The 23,932-nt window shown below is 49.4% G+C and overlaps 2 protein-coding genes and 1 long non-coding RNA gene across 6 annotated transcripts in view; 1 reads left to right on the top strand and 2 right to left on the bottom strand.

Moving 5' to 3' along the window:
- Window positions 1-10,879, bottom strand: part of PCMTD2 (protein-L-isoaspartate (D-aspartate) O-methyltransferase domain containing 2) — a 20,716-nt gene extending 9,837 nt beyond the window's left edge. Inside the window, exons 1-5 of one of the 4 annotated variants that reach the window (XM_035025641.1) lie at window positions 10,397-10,499; window positions 9,347-9,413; window positions 5,331-5,661; window positions 1,816-1,918; window positions 413-584 (exon numbers count right to left, since the gene is read on the bottom strand). In XM_035025641.1, coding sequence (XP_034881532.1) covers window positions 413-584; window positions 1,816-1,918; window positions 5,331-5,637 — 582 coding nt within the window. In that variant the 5' untranslated portion in view covers window positions 5,638-5,661; window positions 9,347-9,413; window positions 10,397-10,499. Of the gene's footprint in view, window positions 1-412; window positions 585-1,815; window positions 1,919-5,330; window positions 5,662-6,665; window positions 8,797-9,346; window positions 9,414-10,396; window positions 10,500-10,822 lie in introns of those variants that run through there. The other 3 variants (XM_035025642.1, XM_035025639.1, XM_035025638.1) reach the window with 3 other exon arrangements.
- LOC118024077 lies at window positions 10,545-23,274 on the top strand. The gene is made up of 2 exons (XR_004682994.1): window positions 10,545-14,822; window positions 21,154-23,274. It is a non-coding gene; the product is annotated as an uncharacterized LOC118024077 (long non-coding RNA).
- The window catches only part of MYT1 (myelin transcription factor 1), a 37,478-nt gene continuing 35,699 nt past the window's right edge, over window positions 22,154-23,932 (bottom strand). Inside the window, exons 20-21 of the mRNA XM_035025637.1 lie at window positions 22,667-22,810; window positions 22,154-22,318 (exon numbers count right to left, since the gene is read on the bottom strand). Of these exons, the coding sequence (XP_034881528.1) occupies window positions 22,178-22,318; window positions 22,667-22,810 (285 nt within the window). The 3' untranslated portion in view covers window positions 22,154-22,177. The remainder of the gene's footprint in view (window positions 22,319-22,666; window positions 22,811-23,932) is intronic.

Raw genomic sequence — 23,932 nt, 5'->3', positions numbered from 1 at the left:
GCACGACCCAACAGCCGACTGAGACAAGATTCCTCCTAAGGAAGGGACTCCCGTATAATGCTCACGGTCACAGAATTTAACAATTAAAATAAAACTACTCTAATGATTTTTACATATAATTCTAACAATAGAATAAGCATACCAGAATAGCTGTGGAGGAGGGGAGGGAGGTGGGAGAGAGCAGGAGACAGAACGGAGAGGAGGGTAAGGGCTTACAGTGCAGGCTCTAGGGTGCCTACCTGAGTCAGGCCCTGGCCCAAGCTAGGCTGCCTTTATGACCTGTCCCTGCCTGTGTCCTCATTTGTGAAACGGAAGGAGTTGTCATGAGGAATACAAGGAAAAAATATATGGAAACTTCTTGGAACAGACCTTGGCCAATAGTTAAGCGTGTCAGTTAGGAGAGGGGTCTGACCTTCTCTTCCAGTGGCATGACAAGGATGCCCCCTACTTTGAGAAGACTCTTCATGTACTCTTCATGCTCTTTCTGCACACCAGCCCCACAGTACACACGATCGTACTGAGAACAATCTGGAGAAATCTCCAGGCAATTGCCAGTAACAAAGGAAGGTTCACAGAAGTCAAATCTAAAAGCAAAAAATGTTTTCTGTAACTGAGTATATCACATTACAGCAAGTCTATCTATAGTAAGTCTATACTAACCACAGGTTATGTTTTCCTTGAACAACCCTACAATGACATAATACAATTGACAGAGCCAAAAGATGGAAGTCAGACCTCCAAAAAGAATTATATTATTAATAAACAGAACCCTAGAAATTCCAAACAAAATATTCTGAAAGTGAATGTCATAAACATAATACAGACTTAAATCATCTAACCTCCAATCATCACTGTCTTTGCTCTGTTTTTATAAATCATTACCTTATTTAAGATCTACTAAAACCAAGTGCAATGAGGGGCGCCTGGGTGGTTCAGTCAGTTAAATGTCCGACTCTTGGTTTCAGCTCAGGTCATGATCTCAGCGTCATGAGACTGAGCCCAGTTCTCATCAGGCTCCACACTCAGCATGGAGTCCGCCTGAGATTCCCTCTCTCCCTCTCCCTCTGACCCTCCCCCACACTTGTGTGCATATGCACGCGCTCTCTCTCTCTCTCTCTCAAATAAATAAATCTTTAAAAAAATAAAATATAAAAACAAGTAAAATGAAAGAAAACTACATCTGGTGTTTCTAAAAATGCTAAACCCTAAAGTAAGAACTTTAATGTCTTATTTAAAAATGGAAAGAGAGGGGCGCCGGGGTGGCTCAGATGGTTAAATGTCTGCCTTCCGCTCAGGTCATGATCCCAGGGTCCTGGAATTGAGCCCCGCATCAGGCTCCCTGCTTGGCGGGGAGCCTGCTTCTCCCTCTTCCATTCCCCCTGCCTGTGTTCCTGCTCTCACTATCCCTCTGTCAAATAAATAAATAAAATCTTTTTTTAAAAAAAATGGCAAGAGGTAGTTATATATACTATTTAAAGACAAATGCAACAATTCTGTCTTAGAAACCATTAGGTAATAAATTGTTGTCTGTGTTGGAAACATGAAAACTGGACAAAATGAACATTCTACTTCCTTCTCTTATTATATTGGTGAAAAATTACCTTTCCTTGGTATCATAGTTAAAAAACCTAAAGCCCTCAAAAGCACAAAATATTTAAAAAGTAATTAGAACAACTATGCACATACCCCTGATTCTCCTCCCAAAGTTGAATCCTGTTTGCTGGTGTATGAACACGAATAAACTTATGTCTCCCATCTAATCAAAAGTCTAAATTATAATCCACACAGCAACCCAAGGGCAGTATTTGATCTTACTTGTCAAAGCTGTCACTGGTTCTAATGAAGAAGTCCAGCTTCTGCTTTGCATATTCTATTACATCCGAGTGGAGTTCAACCCCGTGGTTCACACCAAAAGGACCTAAAATGTTCCAGAATAAGAAAACTTTTAGAACTAGGGCGAGAACTCTTACTCTTTACTTCTGTTTTGTCAACTACAATGTACCAGGTTCAGCATGTACAATTACATGAAGAAATTCACAAGGTTTTGAGGTCTTGTCGTGTTCCTGGACCTAAACCACCCACGCTGAGCTCTGACTGTGCAGGGCACACTCTGCTCACCACACTGTAAATGCTTGTTTCTTTGACACTACCCACGTCACAGCTAAAGCCTGGGCCGCTCTGCTCTCAAAGGCGTAAAAAAGGCCAAGATCTGCAACCAAGAATTCAAGATCTCACTAACGAATTAAAAAAGGAAAATGCTATTTCCAAATGAAACTGGACTCAGGACTGTGTTCCAAACGGTCGCCCAGACTCTCAGACATGGACACAAATAGCTTTCGATCATCTTTAAAATAAAACTGTAACAGGGGTGCCTGAGTGGCTCAGTCGGTTGAATGTCCGACTCTTGGTTTCAGCTCAGGTCATGATCTCAGGGTCGTGGGATCGAGCCCCAAGTAGGGCTCTGTGCTCAGCACGGGGTCTGCTGCAGATTCTCTCTCTCCCTCTACCCCTGCCCCTTCCCCCACTCACGCACGTGCGCTCTCTCCAAACAAAATAAACAAATAAAACTATAACCAAGTCACAATGAAACATTTTTTATATCAAAGGAAATTTATCAATAATTGGAAATAAAGCTGTGAGAAAAGTTACAAGCCCACTTCACAATAAAGGTGTTCCCTCCGTATAAAACTGCCTTTAGGTGAGATCTATTGACACAGACAGCTTAGGTGAGTCTCTTTGTTGTGGGAATTCATTTCTATGAAGGTCAGAAACAGGCAACACTTATTTGTGATGATGGAGAAAAGGGTGCTCTCCTTTCTGGAGGGGGAGGGGCAGCATGAGAGCTTCTGGGGTGCTGGTTCTACGCCGTACCTTGTTCTGGGTGGTGCCTGCATGAAGGTGAATACTTACATAAAAATTCACTAAGCTACACACCTCACACTTGTTCATTTACTACAGGTTAACTTACACAGCCATTTTTTTAAATATCTCCATGTGAAAATCAACAGGGCATGTAAAACTTTATTTCCTGGACAGACATACTGAAGTCACAGTGCAGCACTTAACGCTACAGTCCAACAGAAATACTGGAAAATAAGCAACCATCTGTGCACCCATATCTTGATATTTTGCACTTGGGCTTACCTGGTCCCCCGACAGCACAACACCCACCCCAGGCCATGGCTTCCCTCTCCTTGACCTGGACAGCTCACCTGGGGCTCTCTTCTCTCAACATCTGCTGATGCTAAAACATTCTCATTAAAACACACCCTACCTGAGAAGTCACATTTTCACTATTTACAACATCAAATCCAAATTATCCAATTTCAAGACCCTCTGCCAAGTCACTGACTTCCATCCCACTGCCCTCTGGCTAGCAGCACGTGCCAGAAACCAAGAAAACCTTTACTTCCCCACTCATCATAGTTTCATTAGCCCCTCACCCTTTATCAAAACCTATTAAGCAGTTAATTCTCATAACAGATCCAGGACATAGTTCCTATCCCCAAGAAGCTTAACACCAAATACAGTAATAACACATAGCCCCTGACTCACCCCAATAAAAAGATGACTAAGAGGGGAGGGAGGGCACGGGAGGAGTCAGGACTGAGACATCAAGGGCATGGCACTGAAGCCAGACTGCAAGCCCCACCCCCCATCCCCACCCCGCAGGAGGGCACTCCACTCCCTAATCACACAGCACTTCAGGTTAGCTGCACAGGAGTACAGCAGAAAAGGGATAAACTTCAGAGCCAGGCAGAAAGGCAGTTGGGTTTAAAAAAGAGTCAGATGAAAGACTCCAGACCTCACATCTGCAGGCAATGGGAAGCCAAAATGGTCTTCAGCTCTGGAGTGATGTGCATGAAACAACATTAAAGGCTGAGTAAACTGGAGAGGGAGGCCCAGAACACGTGGTATCCGGACAGAGATATCAGCCAGTGCGTGCACCCTCCTCCCTGCAAACGCAAGATGTCTCTCCATGAAAGGAAACTCTCCATTCACCTCCTTCAAATACATCACAGCAGTACAGAGCATCCACTGCAACCCCCAAAAAAGCTTCCCTTCCTTTAGATCTCTCCCCACCCCACCATCTAATTACATTCCCAGCAAACAGGGGACTAAGAGAAGCTGTTTATAATTTGTAGGGAATGTCAAGTGCAACAGGTCACCTCAGGCTTACTGTAAGAACTGAGCATCTCAATTCTTTTCAACAGCATTTCTAACCTAGTTAATCTGACACCCTATCCCTCTCTCTGCCAAAGAGCATCTCATCCTTAGCTCCCCCAATTTCTCTGCTCCACTGAATTACCTTTCACTAATTCCAGAATGATACATCACCTGGGCTCTTCACAAAGCAGTCTTAATCCAAAACAAATTAAGTTCAAGAAGCATTTAGCTTTAAAAAACAAACCTAAAAATCTGAGGATAGCAATCTATAGCCTAAGTCAAATGATCAGTCTCAAAACTTCACCAAATTCTGAAGTCTATGAACTTATAAAGAACCAAAAATTTCACTCCATACCCACAAAAACCAACTGTCACTGCTAAGATTTTCTGTAACAACCGCAAAGAAACAATGCTGTGGTCTGGACGCTGCCCCCCTCACAGATGCTACAGCAGCCCCCGCCCTACTTCCTCTTCAGAGAAACCCTTTAAAGGGCAGGTCAGCCCTTGTTACTCCTCTGGCAAAACCGTTCTATCTCAGAGTAAAAACAGACACCTAAACCCGCAATTATCTGATACTGTTGTTTCAATAACAAAAATGCCAATCCCCATGTGTAGTCTCACAACTTATTTGGGAAAAGAGACAAAACCTGTGAAATCCTTCCCATCCCTGGAATTTATTTACAAACAACAACTTACAGGCATTAACTCTTTGAGCATTAAAACAAAACAAAACAAAACTGCTTGGAAGAACTTTAACTTCCAGGGAACTGTAAACTTAGTCTCAGTTTACAGAGTGACAAAGCAGGCCGGGTGATTGTATTAAACAAGAAATCACTGTAAGTCCCGATTTACACAATTCTCTCGGTCCTCTGTTGTCCAGAAGGAGGGTGTGCTGAACAGACAGTGGAGGTACAGGTGGGCGGGGGCAGGGAACAGGAGGGGTTCCTCCAGAAAACTCGGAGCCCTCCCTTCCCCAGCCCACCCAATGACTACGCATAAACCACAGCAGACATGCTCAGAAGGTGATGAGACAACACCGCCAGCGGACCCTCTCCTCCCGCACCACGACACAGACGGTGCTGTGCCCCACTCTGTCCAGACTTACCGAGAATGAGCCCCACCACGACACAGACGGTGCTGTGCCCCACTCTGTCCAGACTTACCGAGAATGAGCCCCACCATGGAGCTGAGGTAGCCAGTGCCACTGCCCAAGTTCAAGAAGGAGAGCCCCGGCTGCAGGTCCAGGGCCTCCATCACTTCCGAGTAGATGCACGGAGCCGAGAGGTGGATGTTGCCATGCTTCCACGCCAGGTCTTTATAGGCATTTTCTTTAAATTCTTCAAGATAATAATCTGCACGATCAATAGCTCGGAAAGCCTGCTCGACCAGCTCAGTCCGGATGTACTGTGCTTCTTTCAAATTGTCTATTAGCTCATCATTGTCTTCACCAGCACTCACAGCACCTCCCATCTTCAAGATCACACTTAGGCAACACTGCAATTAAAAATGTTTTTAAAGAGCTATTTACATTAAAGGTAAGAGCACGAGAGTTAAAGTTCTAATAACATGCCAATTTCAAATTCTGAATTCTGAAAATACCACAGATGGAATATATTTGGTCAGCACCCACCTACCCCATCCCAACCCCGCTAAATTCAGAAGGAAAAAAAAAACAATTAAATATGAAATTCCATTATATCCATCACGAAGTTTGTAATTTACAATATCAAATGAATTCAAATGAACTTGAGGTACCTAATGCGTATTTGACAACTGAAAACATCATTAAAGTAGGAACTCAATATTTTACTTTAGGTCGTCAATCTACAAAATCGGATATTTAGGATTAAAATTATCTTGAATATAGATCTGCCTTAACACGGATATATTCACATATGGCAAAGTCAATGGATATAAGCATAAAAGAACACAGATATGTCTAGAAAATCACACTAATATCAACTTCTCTTTGAATATTTCAAGTGCTACAGATCACTTTTGATAAATAAATCTTTAAAAGCAAAAAAATCAAAGATAAAACAACAAATACTATAAAGTTATTGTTTACTTGAAATTCAAAACTAACTGGTGTCCTAAATTTTACCCAACAACTCTACACCCCCACATACACATCGGGTCAAGGAATCCATTCAGTCTGTTCATCTGGATATTCGGATGTACAAACTTCAGGCCAAAATACCCCTAACAAAACTCTTACCCAACAGGACATTTTATTGTAACAAATACAAAATCTGTTTCCAGGCTACAGCTGCTCCAAGAGCTCCTACAGCCCCTCTGGAAGCGTATGTTATGCAACCTTTCTACCTCTTCAGCAGTAAAAGGTACATTGCTTACCTTCTTCCCAACTGCCTTCAAGAAGAAAAAGCAACAGTGGGACCCTTCTGAGCCACCTGCTAACAAACAATGTGCCTCCATCTAATTCACATGGACCTCATCTCCATGAACCATAAAAATATCTTCTCCAATTTTATACGTACCCCAAGTAACTCTTTCCAAAAGAATGATTTTACTTCATGTTTTACAAAACATCTGATGTAAATTGCTGGCAAAAAACAGAAAACACCAGACTTCACAAAGACTGATACATTTTCTGCTTCAGGACAACTTCCATAATAACATACTATCATTTATTATTACAAAGTTTATCCTTGCTTTCCCCCTCACAATCCTCTGGATCTCTAACAGCGGAACGAGAAGCATAAATACTGAGGGAAGAGATTTCCATACACATATCCCGAGCACACTGCTGGCAATTGTGGTGGGAGAGGTTATCCCAGGAATAAAAATAAATGAACACATGATAAATCTTCAGCTTCTCACAACAAATACACAAAATATGTAAAACATAGGGCTTAGTATAAATGCTCTAACATTTCACGATTGGAACAGTTCATCTTCATCATCAAGATTTTAGAGCTGAATATTATACTTTCCAAATCACCAGGATGGTCCAATTACTAGCTTTTCACGCCATTTCAAGATGTTCTGGAGCCCTTGCAAGGTTATGGTCCACAGTCAGTGAACTTAGCCGACTGGATAAAGTGCTAGTGAGGTCAAGTTTAATCTTCGATAAGCCACTTAGTTCTGAGGCTACAGTCTACATCCCAAGCCTAGGACAGTCATCTTAAAATTTAGGTCACTGCTTCAAAGTGGAGTTGCGTTTGCTGCCTAAAGGTCTATTTAGGAAAAGGCCTGGAAAGCACGCATCTTTCACGGTGGATCTAATTCTGTTCCTAATGTTCTACCATTCTAGCTCAATACCATCATTCCATCTTCAGAAAGCAAACACTAACTAGATATTGGACACATTTTATTTTCTACTATGTAACCTATCACTTATTTTCAACTTCACCTCACTCTGAAAGTTTATTCATATACAACAGCTAGCATTTTAGTAAAAAGAGCTACAATCTTTACAGGCGCCACCCGCCAGTCACAGGAGTTCATGTTAGCTTCACAACATACTGAGGCAAATTGGGACCCAGCAGCTATTTTGCTCATGATCACACACCAGTGCATGAAGAGAAGGCTAGAATTCAAACCCAGGACTGTCTGGCCAAAGGCCTACGTTCTCAAATTCTCAAAGGGAAAACATTCTTTAACACAACATGTTGGTAATCTTTGCCCCAAATGACAGGCTACATAACTATGCGGTAACCCCCCCCCCCCCCCCCCCCGTTGCCGCTGGTAGGATGGATGTGACCATCTACAGGGTCTGAGAATATTAACTTTGCCTGGTCATCTACCACTCCCTCACAGTGGATACAATCACTGCTTACTCCGGACCACCCCTGTGACTGCTCATAAGACCACCCAAAAACACCAACAACAGATTCAAAAATATCCTTGCCAAACCAAATATGGATCTATAATCTAGGCAAATCCAATTGTTCAAAGTAATGAGAAATAATTTCTGGATGCTGTACTTGATTATACTTTGCAATCCCCAATATAAGTCACTACTCTGGGGTAACTGGCCGACAGGACCTCCTTAGTCTCATACGGCTCCAAAACCAACTGCCAGAGCACACTGAGGAAGACAGCTAAGCAGCAATAGGCATGGGAGGGCCTCATGACGGGCAGCCAAGGAGGCTATAGCTGGGTCAACACAGCCTGAAGCCAGGATAATGGGGGTGTGCAGTTCCGATCTACACTGGGTTTGTCAGACTACACATGGAGGGCCGCGTTCCAACCTGAATATCACTTCTTAATGGAAATATGGACAAGGTAATTTTATGTGGAAAATGAGCTGGGGGAAAGGACCCTGTGGTTTAAGCCCTGAAAGGTTTGTCTTTTTTGTAATGCAACGGCCTGACTTAAGTTTTGACTGGTGAGGAAGATACGCTTTGCCTCCTGCCACTCAACTCCATGAAGAACCAGGCCTTTGTTTGAGATCAGATCTTAGCTGATTTCCATAACAGACCTTTAGGGCCACTTGTCTTTTCTCTTCCCATGCTCTACATTCCCTCTTTTGTTTTATATTCCCCAATAAAGAGCAAGCCTGAGAAGCCCCAGGCTCCCCACACTCAACCCCAATACAAGCAGAAACCCAGGCCTGTGCTCGCTAGAGCTCTCTCTCTCTTCCCCGTTTCACTGTGTGGCCCCAGGTATGCTATAAAATTTCCAGGTTCCGTAAGTAATAAACCTTTATTTTTTTCAGTTTCCTGATGGTTGTTGCTGAAAGGTGTCTTGCAATCATAATAACCGCAGGCGCCAGTCCAACCACATTGGTTAGAAGAAAACAGAACCAAAACCACACCTCCTGCTGGCAGAATAATGAAAGAAACACTTATCTTAAAACCTAGAACACTTGCTAGGAATACATATAGAGGGATTTTTTTTCAAATACTTGAAAGGCTGCCCTGTATATACTATTAATGGAACTGATAAAAACTGGATCCATGGAACACATTAGATGAAAATAATTTCTACTAAACACAGAAAAGCTTTCTAACAACTAGAATTCCAAATACTGAACTGTTCTTAGAACCTCGAACCTGTCACCCCCAGGGATGTCCCAGGTTAGGTACAAGCTGAGGTGGGGCCAGGAGGCCTAGGCACTGACCCCAACACCTCAGAGGCCCCCTCTCATTCCACCTCTAAAGCTCTATTTCACCCAAGCACAGCCACAAGTTCTGAGTTGTTTGCAGGAACCTGCCTTCACTAATTCTTGATTGACAGTCTACTCAACACCCAAAACGGAGTTGTTTACTTCAGCCAGTCCTCTGCCAGAAAGAAAGAAGAAAACTATTACAGGCTTGTGATGAACAAAGGGGACAGGCAAAGATTTAGGTAACTCGTTTGAGGGGAAACGCTGGAGCACACAGCAACGTGGGAGGCACATCCCATGGAAAAAAACGGAACACAGGCACCAAGCCCAGCCGAGTTCTCCTTCCCCAACCACAGACCTTTTTCAGACACCTGAAGTTAAGCCCCAGGGTTCTGTGCCAATTCTCAGTATCCCCAAGGCTTGGAAGGGCACCTATCTTTATGGTTCTGTTTCTTTGTTTTTGGTTTTTTTAGAGACTTAATTTTAAGTAATCTCTACATCCAACATGGGGCTTGAACCCACAACCCCAAGATCAAGAGTCGCACTTTCTACGGACTGAGTCAGCCGCGCGCCCCTAGACTGTCAACTTCTGAAAAGGTCCAAGGGAGAACTGTCTTAGACGCTGATGAGCCTTGACTTGGCTCAGAGCTAACTGCGAACGTTGCCCACTGAGTAAGCTGGAGTCAAGTACATCCAAGGGTGCAAGCGACGCGCCCTGAGAGAGAGACCTCCAGGAGGCTCTGGAACGCTGGAGGGCGAGCCCCCGGCGGAGCGCAGCAGGTGAAGGGTCACGTTCTTGCAGGGGAGGCGCCTCTCTCTCCGTGGGGGCTGGGGGCCGGGGGAGACACGCAGCAGGGGAACCCGGGGACGGCAGGGGGAGGCGCGGGGGGCGGGCTGAGGAACGCCGCTGGGGAGAAGGGAGCAAGGGCGCACGCCAGGCGGGGCGGGGCGGGGCGGGGGGGGGGGGGGGAGTCGCCGGGGGGGGGGAGCCGGGGGGCGGTTAGGCGGGGAGAGGACAGGAGGGGGACGCCCCGGAGGAGGGGGCCAGGCGCTCGGGACCGGGCAGGGGAGGTGGGCGGGGGGAGGGGTCCGCGGGGAGACGCCGCCGCCGCCGCCCGCCACAGGCCGGGCCGAGGGCGGCGGCGAGGGCGGCTCTACCTCCGGGCTCGGCCGGCCCGCGAGATCGGGCCGCCTAGGCCGCGACCTGGAGCTCCTCGGGCAGCCCTCGCCCGTCCGCGGCCCGGCTGCGCCTCGCCGACCTCTGCCGCCGTAAACACCCGCCGCCACCGCGCCTGTGCGCGCAACGGCCCGACTGCGCGCGAGCCCGGCCCCGGCGCTTAAAGGGGCGACGGCGCTGCCGGTGGGCCCGGGGCGGCCCCTGCCCGCGACTCCCCCGCCGCGACTGACCGCGAGGCGCGTGAGAGGACGCACGGAGAGCGGGGCCGGCCCGCACCCTTCGGGGGTATTGGAGGGGCGGCGGTCGCCTAACCGCTGCAGGTGAGGATTGGGGCTTCCACGCACCACCCAGAGCCAGGACCCGCGAGGAAGGCTTATGAAAACCCTGTGTGATGGGCAGTAACTCACGGCAGTGGCTTCTCTGGCTTGGGTGGCACAGAGGGGACATCCGAGCTAAGGTGCGTGGGACAAGAAGGATGCAGCCGTGCGAGAGAGGGGCCAGTGGCTGCAGGCCAGGGAGAGCGGAAGTGGGCAGGACCCACCCGCCCTGTGCACATCTGGAAGCAAGCCGTAGCAAGCAGCCGCCGGCCCCCGCTCGGCTTCAGTAGGCTGCCACCTCCTACACCTGCGTCTGGGCAGACCCTTCACCTCTCTTCTGGGCCTCAGCAGAGAAACACGGAGTCGGAGTAGACCCCATCTAAGCTCTGTCCCACCAAGTGAACCGTGAACCCATACATGCCCATATCGTGGAGCTGCTTTGCCTAGTAGTCTCCACAACAGACAACTGGAGACATCTCAGATGACACAAAGACCCAGCATCGTGGATTCTCAAGGTTTTCGTTCCTAGAGGATGATGGAGTTGGGGCAAGGGGCAGGCTGGTACAATTTCTTTGGGTCCTACAAGGCGAAGAGAACTGTTTTTGCATAATATGAATAGGAATAATATAAAAAGGAACGTTATGCAGACATGAACTTCCTAACTCCACGGAGGAAGGAGGAGAACCCTGCCTCTAGGAGGAGAACACTGCTGGGTGGGTGATGTGCTGGGTGGCAAGAGGATGTGGTTGCAGATCCTACAGACCTGGAGGAGCCAAGGAGTGTGTGCACCCACATGTGTGTCCCGCCCAGAGAGTGCAGAGTAAGGGTGTGTCTGCCCTGTCTCAAGGTGAGGGTTGTCCTAGTGAAGCAGACCAACCTAAGCCTCGGTGCCTTGTGGGACACCACATAGGAGGCCAAGCCCCTGCGGGCTGAAGTTGGACCCGATCTCAAAACAGGGACGTTGTGCTCGACGGCATCATGCTTTAGATGTTGACCAGGCACATGGCCCCTGCTCAGGCTGCCCTCCATGTGAGAACAGTCTGAGATACCTTTGCTGGACATCAGTCAAGATCATTCTGCATCTCAAAAGTGACCTTGTGGTTCTGTGTCCAGGTCCTCGATGCTGCCTCCCCTCACCAACCCCAGTCACCCTGGGACCTGTCCTCTTCTGCCGCCTGCATGCCACGTATCCCTTTGTGAACTGCCTGCACGGCCTACCCGGTAAACTTTGTGAAATTCTACCCCACTCTTCCTTTCCCAACCTCACCTGTGGTTTTCCAAATGAGCTTTTAGCAGCAGAACCCTTTCTTTGAACACAGTCTTAGAAGCCACCCCATCTACAAACAGCCACAAGCACTGCTGCTGTGGAGGAAAGGGCTTACCACCAATCTCCTGACCTTGACAGGACTCTCAGAGGTCTTCCTACCTGCGCTCCTTTGCTTATCGTGACAGTTACAAATTACAGAGGCCCTAGAGCCGTCCTTGGCCCTCTCCCCACTGTCTACACCCTCCATATACTCCACCCTGTCTTATCCCTGTATCCCTCACCTCTTACCAGGATAATGTCCTCACTGACCTACATACCCACTCACCAGCCATCCCTCCCTGGGCTCTGCCACGTGGTCTTCCTAAAGCACGGTCTGGTCACATCAGGCCTGGAGGCCTTCCCTTGAGACCCATCTGCTTGCCTCTCCAAGGTGATTTCCCCCACCCCCCATGTCAGCTCCACCATCCATATACCGTCAGTATTAATCTTTGTAGAATGTCACAGTAAGCACTTTACATGGGTTATTTCCGTGACGTAGATACTAATATGATCTCTGAGAATGAGAAGAGCAGTCTCTGACATTGGGAGCTGGCCTGGCGCTCACAGCAAGGCCATGGGTTCTCCTGTTGGACATGGACCATCTTGCAGAGGCACTCCATTGTGAGAGAGTGAGACAAAACATCATAGCCGTGCCCAAGCAAGCGCCCTGAGTCACCCACAGAAACTCAGACAAGCTCTCTCCCAGCCAATAGCAACGACCCCTGCTCTTTCATCGGTTACAGATGAGCCTCCCTCTGCCCCGCCCTTCTAACAGATAATCACTTATTGAGATGTCCCTGCTTCCTGACAGCATCCAATCCACGCAGAGTTTCCCTGTCTGTCAAATAGAGGTGTCAGTGCCCTGCCAAAGGCCACCAGACACACACAGAGTTGGATGAGCTTGTATGCCTTGTTCTGTGAGTGGGATGCACACCATGGGCTGGGGGGTGTCTCTAACAGGTGTTGGGAAGAATAACTGAGGGGTATGGGCTTTGGTTGGGGGATGTGCGGGCCGCTGGTGGTCGGCATATCTGGAGGAGGAGTCCCCAGGCAAAGGGAAGGTCGTGTAGAGGCCTGAGGTCAGGGTGGACCTGGGTGCTCGTGGCTGGAGCTGCATGCAGTGGGTTGTGTTGTTATCTTCAAAGTGCAGTATGAAGACTTCCTTTAGTTAAGGTAGCCCTTTAAAAAAATGTTTTTTTATTGTGGTAATATATAGATAACATAAAATTTACCATTTTAACCATTTTTAAGACCTAAAATTTACCATCTTAGCCATTTTTAAGGATACAGTTCAATGGCATTAAGTACATTTCTTGTTGTTGTGCAACCATCACCACTATTCATCTCCAGAATTTTTTTCGTCATCTCTAACTGAAATGTGCCAAGAAACTCTGAAACTCTGACCAAGATGGACTGAACTTGCTCTCATGCCTGAGACAACCAAGAAATGGACTAATATGTGAAGCAACAGTTCTCAGAACCTGGACATTGTGCAACAAAGCTCAGTGACTCCTGAGAGACGAGAAACCAGTGGGCTGAGCCCTTACAGTTGCCTCATCTCACCACCGCGAGTGTCTTCAGGCTGCAGGGCAGGGAGGGGAATCCCACACAGAGCAAGGTGGCTGGAAGTCCCAGGGCAGAGTGCAGGTGGGGAGAAATTTACAGAGAGGACTTGGGAACCTGCAGCCGCTCCCCCTCAAGTGTTCAGTAGAGAACTAATCAGCACATGTGTGTGTGCAGAAGCAACCCAGAGCCAGGGAAAGAACTGTCCAAAAGGGTCACACTGCCATGGTTGCACAAGGCAGAGAGTGGTGTCGGTTACCAGCAGCCACCCTGGAAAAACTCTTGGTTCATGGAACAGTGGGAAGAGTACGCGGGAGGGTCTTGCCTCGGGAGTGAGTCATAGCTCACCCCAGACTGATCACTGCTCAAACCCCACCTAACGTATCAGAGAAAGATCTGAAAGGATCAAAATGTTTCCTGGCCACTGTGTCCCAGAGCAAAGCTCAAGAATATTTACAAGAATACAAAATACCCAACACTCAACAAGGTAAAATTTACAATGTCTGGCATCCAATCTAAAATTGTCAGGAATATAAAGAAGGACGTAAAACAAGGAGTTAAGTGCAGACACAGAGGTTACATAAAGAGACCCAAATATAACTTCCAGAAGTAAAAATTACAATGTCTGAGTTGAAAAATACCGTAAGTGGTATTAGCAGCAGATTGGATGTTGCTGAAGAAAGGGTTGAAGACACAGCAGTAGGAACTATGCCAAAGATGTGAAGAGAAAAGAGAATAAATTGACAGCATCAGGGGCACCTGTGGGGCAGCCTCACGTGGCCTGACACACCTGTAATGACCGTCCCAGAAAGAAGGGACACAAACGGGATGAAAAGAAATAGTGGAGAAAATGCCGGATCTTTCCCAATTTGATGAAAACCCTAACCCTCAATGAACCCCAAGCACAGGAACATGAAGGAAAGTACCAAGGCACAATATAATCAAATTGCTCAAAACCAATGATAAAGAGGAAAAATTTAAAACACCCAGAGAACAAAGATATTTTACAAACAAAGGAATCGAGAGGAGGATGGCAGATTACAAGAGGCCACAATGACCACCAGGCGTCGCCCCAGGCCGCTGTTGCATCGAGACGCTCCAAACCATCCTCCAAAAAGGGAAGAAATCATTCTTCCTCCTCATAAGCCATTTGTAGGCAGCAAGTGGAATTAGCCAGTTCTCAGACATGCCTCATACTTCTCTGCTATTCCTACTCTGCAGGTGAGTGCAGTTTGATGTTATCTGAAAGTATTGGTGAACTCCAGTGTATTTGTATCATAAAATGATTGAGAAGGGAGTCTAAAAAATAATTTCTTGTCTTGAAACAAACCACTTTAATAAAAAAGTAATGCGTGGGAAGAGGTCTGTGATGGTTAATTTTATGTGTCCACTTGGCTAGGCTATGGTGCCCAGATGTTTGGTCAAACACCAGTCTAGATGTTCCTCAGAGGGTATTTTTTGGATGTGATTAACATTTAAATCGGCAAACATGGAGTAAAGCAAATTACCCTCCATAATGTGGATGGGTCTTATCCAAGCACTTGAGGCCCTAAGAGCAAAGCCTAACATTCCCCAGGGAATGAGGAATTCTGCCCCCAGACGGCCTTTGGACACCAGACTGCAGCATCATCTCTTCCCAGGTCTCCAGCCTGCCCCATGCTCTGCAGATATCGGATTTAGCCACCACGACTGAGTGAGCCAATCCCACAAAATAAATCCCCTCCCCACCCCACTTCCTGTGTGTGTGTGTGTGTGTGTTTTATATATATATAGGACACAAAGAAGTAGTGTCAGACCAGGGCCAGAGGCCTGCCCACAGGGTACCTGGGATGGAAGCACCCTGAGGAGCTGACACCCACATTTCTTTTCTTTAGAGATGGAGAGAGGGGGGAGGGGCAGAGGGAGAGGAAGAGAGAGAATCTTAACCAGGCTCAACGCGGGGCTCAGTCTCACCACCCTGAGACCATGACCTGAGCCGAAACCAAGAGTTGGAGGCTTACCCAACTGAGCCACCCAGGCGCCACCACCACATTTCTTAGGCTGTGAGTCCTAGGGTTCCAGGGTCCCCTCCCCCTTTGCCAGCCCCTCAGACTCTCCTCCCTAGGTCGTAACTTACAAGAGGAAAGGCTTGAGGGGAGAGCAAGAGTGGGCAGCAGCCTTGGAGAAGGGAGGCCAGTCTGGGAAGACCAAACTCCGAACTTGGCGGGCCAGACCAGTTGCTAGCAGAGGTGGGAACAGCAGATGTACTCGCTCCTCTGGCACCTAGACTTAGGGGTGCAAACAGGAGGGCCCTGGGTGGTGCCTACAAACCCAGGCCTTACCTGGCAGCTGTGGTCACACGTCGGGTGGCTCGGCAACCCACCAGAGGCAGACCTTGGGGCCGGGAGTGGTGGCTCATATAAATGGGGAGATGCAGGGAAGGGGAGGTGAGTTCAAGGGTGTCCTCAGAGTGTCAGGAGATGGTGCATGACCTGGGGCCTGGGCCAACCCTTTCCACCCCCTCTCCCTCCCTCCTTCAGTAGATGTGTTGTGGACTCCTTTACAGAGAAGGAAGCCGAAGCACAGAGGCTAGAAATGACCTGCCCATGGTCCCCAGCTGTGAGATGGCCCCGGACTCAGACAGAAAGAGCTACTGTGTCCAAAACCAGGAGCCCCCACGAAGGGGACTTGCCCAACACCCCTAACTCTCGTCCATGCAGCCACCCCGTGCAGACACATTTCCTATCCCCACCCCCCCATGGAGCACACATCCTGTACTTGGCTGATTCTCCCATGTGGTCTCCTAGGCTCTGTACGTAGCTGGGGAGGGAGGTAGCTAGAGACTCTCTGAGGGAACATCTGTCTGAGATTTCCCAAACGTGCTGGCCATCTCCCTTAGGCCACACCAGTTTGGACCCTCTACCTTGGCCAGAACAGCCCAGCGGCTCTGTGTGACACTCCATGTAAAGGGTGTGAGTGCTTGAACAATGTTTGAAGGTCACCAGTCCTGACTGAGGGCCTCAACATGCAGGGCAGCAGCATCAGCCCCTCCTCCCATACCACTGGGCGGGGGCATCGGGCATCATGACACTGTTGAAAGCTGCCCCAGGACACCCCCAACATGGTTGCGGGGGTGAGTCGGTGGTGTCTAGGGAAGGGCTTTATGGGCATGGAGTGAGCCTTGAGGCCTGAAGCAGACCACCATCATCACAGGCCCCTCTTACTGATGCCTCTGAGGCAGCTTCCCAGGGACCCTGAGCTGGTGGGGAGTGGGAGCATCCAAATGTTTCAGCTGTTTCAGAATGACCCGGTCCCCACTGTGGTGAATGCACATGTCTCACTTCTTCATATGCCCCTCTTTCTGTGCTGATAAGGAAACTGCAGCCCAGAGAGTCAACTTCTCAGGGCCTAGTCAGTGCAAATGGTGGTCCCTAGCCCATGGCCATTATGAGTGTCATATTCATAGGCTACACTTTGGGACTGAGTCAGGAAATTTCCCCACTGCTCAAGAATGTGGGAGGGCTGTGGATTAGGAAAAAGATCCCCCCTCCCCCACACATGCACACATAATTTCTCAAAGTCAAGGGGTTCCAAACCCCAGAAAGGCCCCCCGGATTCAGCACTGCATGAAGGAAATGTGCTTGGGGGTCTCTCCCAGTGATCCCAGACCTGCTTTCAGGCCCCACCTCAGACCTCAACTTGGCAGAAATCACACAGAGGGCCAGCACCTGGGATGGGGCCAGGCAGCTAGCTGTCATAACCTCTGGGAACAGCATGAGGGTACAAATGTGGTGGTGGCTAGGGAATGATCAGGAATGTTCTGGAGACCGTGGTCCCAGTACAAGGACCACGTCTTAGTCCTTTCTGTTACTGACTAAAAATGTGTGCAGGGGAAGAAACTGCCTTTAGGAGTCTAGAAAACGGATCTTGGACAAGCCTAACTGTCCTGTGGGAAACCCCTGGCCAGCTCTAGTGACAGCCCGGCCCAGCTGATGAAGGCAAGGAGAGGCCCCTGCAGGGACATGGTCCACCCTGCTTAGCCCTGCAGGCAGGAGGAGCCAGAAAAATCGCTGGAGAACCTGCCTCCACCTCAAGGAGACTTCAGAGTCTGTATCTAGTCCCAGCTACCTTAAGGAATGGTCAGAGCTTCCCAGAAGAAAGTGGTGTCTGCCAGGCCAACTGTCCCAAAACTGGGAGACCTGTCTGTCCACACTGCGCCTGGACAGATTCTTCCTGGTGCCTCCTACCTTCTCCTCTGGCTCCTCCGTGCCCACTGCTCCATGGAGCTCAGCTGAGCTGGCACCTCTTCCTCTTCCTGAGGAGAACAGACCCCAGGGGCCAGAGGCCTGGTGTAAATCCTGGCTGCATAGCCAATCCTGTGTGTGACCCTGAGCAGCCTCCTGGGCCTCAGTTTCCTAGGCTGTATGATGGGAATAATCCTAGTGCCTGCACCATGGTGTTCAGAGGTCATTACTTCTCTCCTGTACCTGCTCAGGGCTGAGCCAGGTAGGGTTTTGTGTGGGGTAACTCAGCTGTGACTGACTGAGCCCTTCCAGGTTTGGTGCCTAATGGGGTCTTGGATTATCAAGCTCTGCTTGGGTCTCAAGCAGTAGCCCAAGGGGCATGATGTGGGACTTCAAAGCACTTCTGCTTGGTCTTCACGACACAGCAGGTGGGCCTTGGGTGGATTCCTTACTGTCTTTACATAAACAGCACCAGGTTTCTCCTTTGCTATTTTGACAACTTCTACAGAGAGAACCGCAACAGAATTAAATACAAGGAAAACATTTTTGACAGTGTGTGAAAGACACGGGCAGAAATGTGTCCAATTTGGCAGAAGGTACCCTATGAACAGCGATGGGTGGGTCCATGAGGGGGTGTTCGCTGGCAGGGTGCTGGGGAGGGAGCTGTACTTTCCTCCTCTACATCCACTCCCACGATCCCACGTGGGAAGCAGGGTGGCTCTGTGGGCTTCCCTGCCCCTCCCCATAGACCCCTCATCCTGGAAGTGGTGGACTGGGGATGACCCCACAGGGCTGAGACGGTACCAGCTCCTCAATTCTGTGGGGCTCCCGGTGTGCCCCTAAGGCCTATACTGGCTCAAGAAGCTGCTGCGTGCGGTGGCCAGCCATCAGGAGCCAGAACCAGCCCAAGCAGACACCTCAGTTAGTGGGAGGGGCTCCCTTGGAGCTCAGCAATCACCGTGTCCACACCGTCCCCTATGGTAGACAGGGCATGGCTGGAGCCATAATACATGCATCCCTGCACAGCTAGACACGTAACCCAAATAACCGCCTGTTTTTCCTCAAGTCACACACTGCCCTCATTAGGGCAGCACCCACGGGTGCCCCGTCTGGGCGGCACCCACGGCCCAACGGGTGTTCTGTGGTGACGTTGACATCCGTGTGATGGCCCCTCTTGGTAGCTTGCATGTGGCCATGATCTCTTCAGCTGGGTGACGGCAGGTATCTGGCTGGGCCTGGGGAGGGCCAGGATGGGAGCAGCCAGTGGGCTACTGTGGTCACCTGGGTACATGTCCTGTGGCCTGTGGGACGTCCAAGTGGAGTCCCAGAAAGTGCTAGAACTGGGAAAAGCAGGCTTGGGAGACAGTGAGGTGGTTCTCTGCATGTGGCAGACATGAGCTGTAGGGATGTTGACCCAGGGGAGGAGGGAGGCCAGGATGTGGACTGGGGCAGGCTCTGAGGAGCACACAGGGGGACAGCATCCACAGAGGCAGGTGCAGGGTGGGGCAGAAACCAGGAAGGGGCGACAGGCAGATGAGAAGAGTGGAGGAGAGGAGGAGGGAGCCATAGAAGTTTCCAGAAGAGAAGAGGCCAGGCTTCAGAGGCCTGCCCATTGTAGACACTGAGAGGCAAAAGAGAGAGGCAAAGACAATGGGGAGCAGGGGTGGGGACGTGGGTCTGGGGTACAGTGAAGGTCCCTGGGCAGCTCTCCTAAGGGTCAACTGCCCTCCAAACACACCAGATGCCCCCAGGTGTCCTGGACGCTGTTTGACTCAGACATGGTTTGGAAATGAGGCTCAGAATGTCTAAGAATTTTCCTTTGTCAGGTCAGATGGGAGCTCCAGGTTGGACTTCAGGACCAGATTCCCAGGGAGGTCAAAAGGGGTTGACAGATCAGGTTGAATATCCAAATCTAAGTCAGGTTAGAAACTCCAAACCTAAGTCTCACCCTGGGAGAGCTAGAGCTCCACCCGACACTAAAGTGTGAAAATAGTGAGCTGCCACAGCAAGACCAAAAAGCCAAACACAAGAGCTTAAGCAACAAGGAAAAGAAGAAGGATGGGCGGGAGAAGAGGAGGGGAGGAGGGGGGAGGAGGAGTTCATGCCCCTCATAACTGGGAAGTGCAAGGGTGGGCAATCTTCAAGTATGGCCGGATCCAGGAGCTCTGAAAGGATCAGCGTTCCCTCATCCTCCTCCCACCTCCACTGTAATCTCTCCATTTCTCAGCTCTGCCTCCCTCCAGATGTCCAAACTCTCTCCTACTGCAGATGGCTTCCTCCTTGTGGCCAGAAGAGACAGCCTGTGGCAACCCCCATTCCACCCCGCAACCCCACCACCCCCACCACCCCACCCAGTCTGACAACCCCAATAGGGAGACTTCTCTCTGAGCCCGAGGGAAAGTGGTGCATTGCACATGCCCAGTCACGCGGGAAGGGGCAGGGCACTGTGACTTAGACTTCCTAGAACCACACCTCGGGGGAAAGATGTTGGTTCCACACGTGGTATCAAAAAGAGACCCAGATGGAAGAGTCCCCAAGAAGGTGACAGAGACCGACGTCAGCACACACCACTCCCGTGCACAGTCAGAGTGGACTTTTATTAGGAAATCACCCTGCAAACACACCGAGAAGTGCTGTGCTGTGGGTTCCACGCGTTTCCTGAGGAAGGGGATCACAGTATTGGAGCCGTCAAGGGACAGGGAGCCTGTGAGTGGGGACTGCTCGGTGCTGCCTGTGGCCAGCACTCCTTCTCAGCAGCATGACTCGGCCATCAAGAACCGGCACACAGACGCAACACGAGAAACACGCCAGAGCACACACATCTGCGCTACACGTAAATAAATAATAAATACAGAATTCCATTTGCTGTTGTCCGTACCTGAAACAAAAGGAACCAAAGGGGTAAAGAAAACCAAAAAGTCTTTCTTTCCATTGGACCCAGGGAAAAATATCCCCAAATTATCAAAATTCCTCAGTTACAAAATACTTTTTTAAAAATTCCATTATTAAAAGAATAAATAACAAAATATATAAAAAATAAGTTGGTTGCGTCAAAATTATAAGAAGACTTCTATATATAGAAGGTACAGCAAGATTTTTTTTGTGGCCTATCTCATAGTCCAATCATTAATTTTGCTTTGATTTCATTGATTTCCCTCTCATGGTGTCCTGGTGTGGGGTCTAGTTGAAATAGTACAAAATTAATAAATAAAAATGTTAAATAAATAGCAAATGTTAACATAAGAGGTTGTGAATATAAATACTTACATCTTGACAAAATTAAATAATTTACAGAATAATTAAACTAACTACTTTTTTATTTCTTCCAGGAAGTGCAATTTCTCTACGTTTAAATACTAACTTGGAATTGTAGTCACAATCGATTTGGACTCTATTTACATGTTAGGAACATTGTGTTTAACACTTTCCATTACAATTTTTTTCGCATCTTGAATGGATCTAAAAAGAAATGAATCTTGGTGGTCTCCAAATTAGGAATTTATTCCCTGACTTGCTGACGCCGTCCCCACCTCAGTCGAGCTCGGCCGTGACCCGGATAATGCGGCAGTGACAGGTCACGGGCACGGGTGGACACACAGAGAGCCAGAGACCCTGGCCCTGACCCAGACCTGGATCCGAAGGCTGCAGCCCCAAGAGGGAGCATGACCCCACGCTGTACATGTCTGTGCAGGCTGGGGGTGCCAGCCACCCCTAGATGTGTGAGGTGCTTTCATGTGGAACGTCCAGGGGCATCCCAGGTTAGAGTCCTCAAGTTGACCATGGGCTGTAGGTCTCTTTCTAACCCTCTGGAACAGTGCTTTGTTCCATCCTTAAGACAAAACTGAATTAAATGAAAACAGAAAACACACGTGCCACATTGACCTCACTGAGCAGATGCGCACCCTGGGGTGCATGCTCCAGGCTGACGCTGTCACACGACCACCCGCCCCGTGCCCACGGCTACCCTCCCAGCCTCGACAGACAAAGGAATACTGTGGTTGCAAACTCCAAAACTTCCCTGAGAACCTTGTCCATGAGCTTCCACTGGAGACTTTGAGCTGCTCTTCAGATTTCTTTCAAAAAACAAAAATAAATCACTTTGTAATACGCCGTGCCTTCCCCTGCACTTGTGTGGGGAGGTCGAGGCCTCCAGCCTGGCAAGCGCAACGAGAAAGACACGGATTTCCAGGCACCCCTTTGGATAAGCCCACCTGAGGCCGCCCTGGGCTGCCAACTAGTCACTGCAAGCTAGGAATCTCCACTGCGGGGGCAGGGCAAGGGAGGCGAACGATGGAGCCAAGTCGGGGAGCCCCAGGTGTCCCGGTTGGCGGGGTGGCTTCTGGATGGCGAGGTCTAGACCTGGATGCCCCTCACAGCCCGTTTGATGCTCTCCAGGAGGTCCTTGTTCTCGGGGTCCTGGTAGCATTCCTGGTCGGAGTACATGTCGGTGAGGGTGCTCACGTAGGCATCAAAATTCTGCTCACATATTGGCTCCTGGAGAACAGAACTGGGTTAGCAAGCTCCATCCATGCAATGGGCCACATGATTTTCAGAAGCCACAGAAATCTACGGATGAACACAGAACGCCCCCTGAGACAAGCCCACACCTACCAGGGGCACCACTGGCACCCTTGGGCCGAAACAACCATGAGTATTCTGCTGTGGATTCCTAAGCTCTTCAGGAGATCTAGAGCCACCACGGCCAGCAGCCTGCAGGGCAAAGCACCTGGATCGGGGCCCTTGTGGCAGAGGGGTGCCCTGCCCTCCTCACCTTCCCCAGAGTCCTGGGGGTCAGCTACCAACCAGCTCAGCTGCGTGCCCGCAGGGCCACATCCTGCTTACCATGTGCGGAAGGCGGATGTTGGCAAGACTTTGGATGAGGGCCTGGCTCAGGCCCGACAGCTCCAGAAACAGGGCTTCATTCTGTTCCTCGATGAGCTTGTTCTCCTCCTCGATGTTCTTTAGGCTCTTTTCCATGGAGGAGATCTGCACCAGACCGAGATGGGAAATGCCTCCTGCCATGGGAGTCCCATGGACCACATCCCTCAGGTCCTCCTGGGACACACCCAGCATGCTAACTGTGCCACACTTCATGTCTCTCTGGGAGAGGGTGAAGAGGCAGGGACCCTGGTCCCTGGGTGGAGGAGGGGATGCAGTGACTGAGCCAGGGGCTGTGTGGGGCCATAGCCTTCTGTGCCACATCTGTCCTGCAGGGTCACGGAGGAACACAGACTCCAAAGCACCCTGGGCTCAAATCCCAGCCCACCACTAGCTGCGCAGTTAAGTTCACCATGTTCCTTCTTCCTTGTCTGTAATGGGAATACTGCATCCACTTTGGGGGGTGTCTGGCCACCTTTGGGTCTTTCCCCCACCAGAAAGACCAACAAAATGCCTTAATAAAGCTGTGGAAGGCAAGCAGAACAGGCAACTGCTTCTCCCTCTGCAACTCCTAGCTGAGTGGAGCCAGTCGATGACCCCTCCAGCACACCCTTACAGTGACAGTGACAACAGGGCTGATGGTCAGGGGCAGTCCTGAATGCTCTGGGCAGCTCAGGTGATCAGAGAGGTGAGTCTCAGGGTCAGCACAATCCTATGCAGAGGTTCACAGCCAGTGTGAGGAAGGTGGGAAGCCTGCCCTGGGGCCCGGTCTGGAGAAAACTTGCTTGGGAGGGCAGCTCCCAACCTGACTGCATCTCAAGGGAGCCTTGGGCTGCGGCAAGCTCACACAATGTGTGTGACTCATTGAGCCATCCCCTAGGTGCACAAAGGTGAGCTGCCTCTTAGGGGGCAATGCATGGGGTGGAGTGCTTTCTTCCAACCACATGGCTGGGAAACATCATGCTTCATCACCTGGTGACAAGTCTTTGGCTTAAAACAGTTTGAGTAGGAGTTAGGGGCCTGCCTTCTCTTTGCCTGAGACTTTCTGCAGAGCACAGGACTCAAAACTCCCTCTAGAGGAAAGGGGGCTCTGAGTCAGTCCAAAAAGATGCTAGTGAATAAAAAGATGGAAATCAGCAAAAAAAAAAAGAAAGAAAGAAAGAAAGAAAGAAAGAAAAGAAAGAAAGAAAGAAAGAAAGAAAGAAAGAAAGAAAGAAAGAAAGAAAGAAA

The sequence above is a fragment of the Mirounga leonina genome, unplaced genomic scaffold, assembly GCF_011800145.1.
Source record: "Mirounga leonina isolate KUSES-001 unplaced genomic scaffold, KU_Mleo_1.0 Mir_195, whole genome shotgun sequence".
Classification (NCBI taxonomy): Eukaryota; Metazoa; Chordata; class Mammalia; order Carnivora; family Phocidae; genus Mirounga; species Mirounga leonina.
The sequence above is the reverse complement of the archived record's forward strand: the minus strand, read 5'-3'. Positions and strand labels throughout refer to the sequence as shown.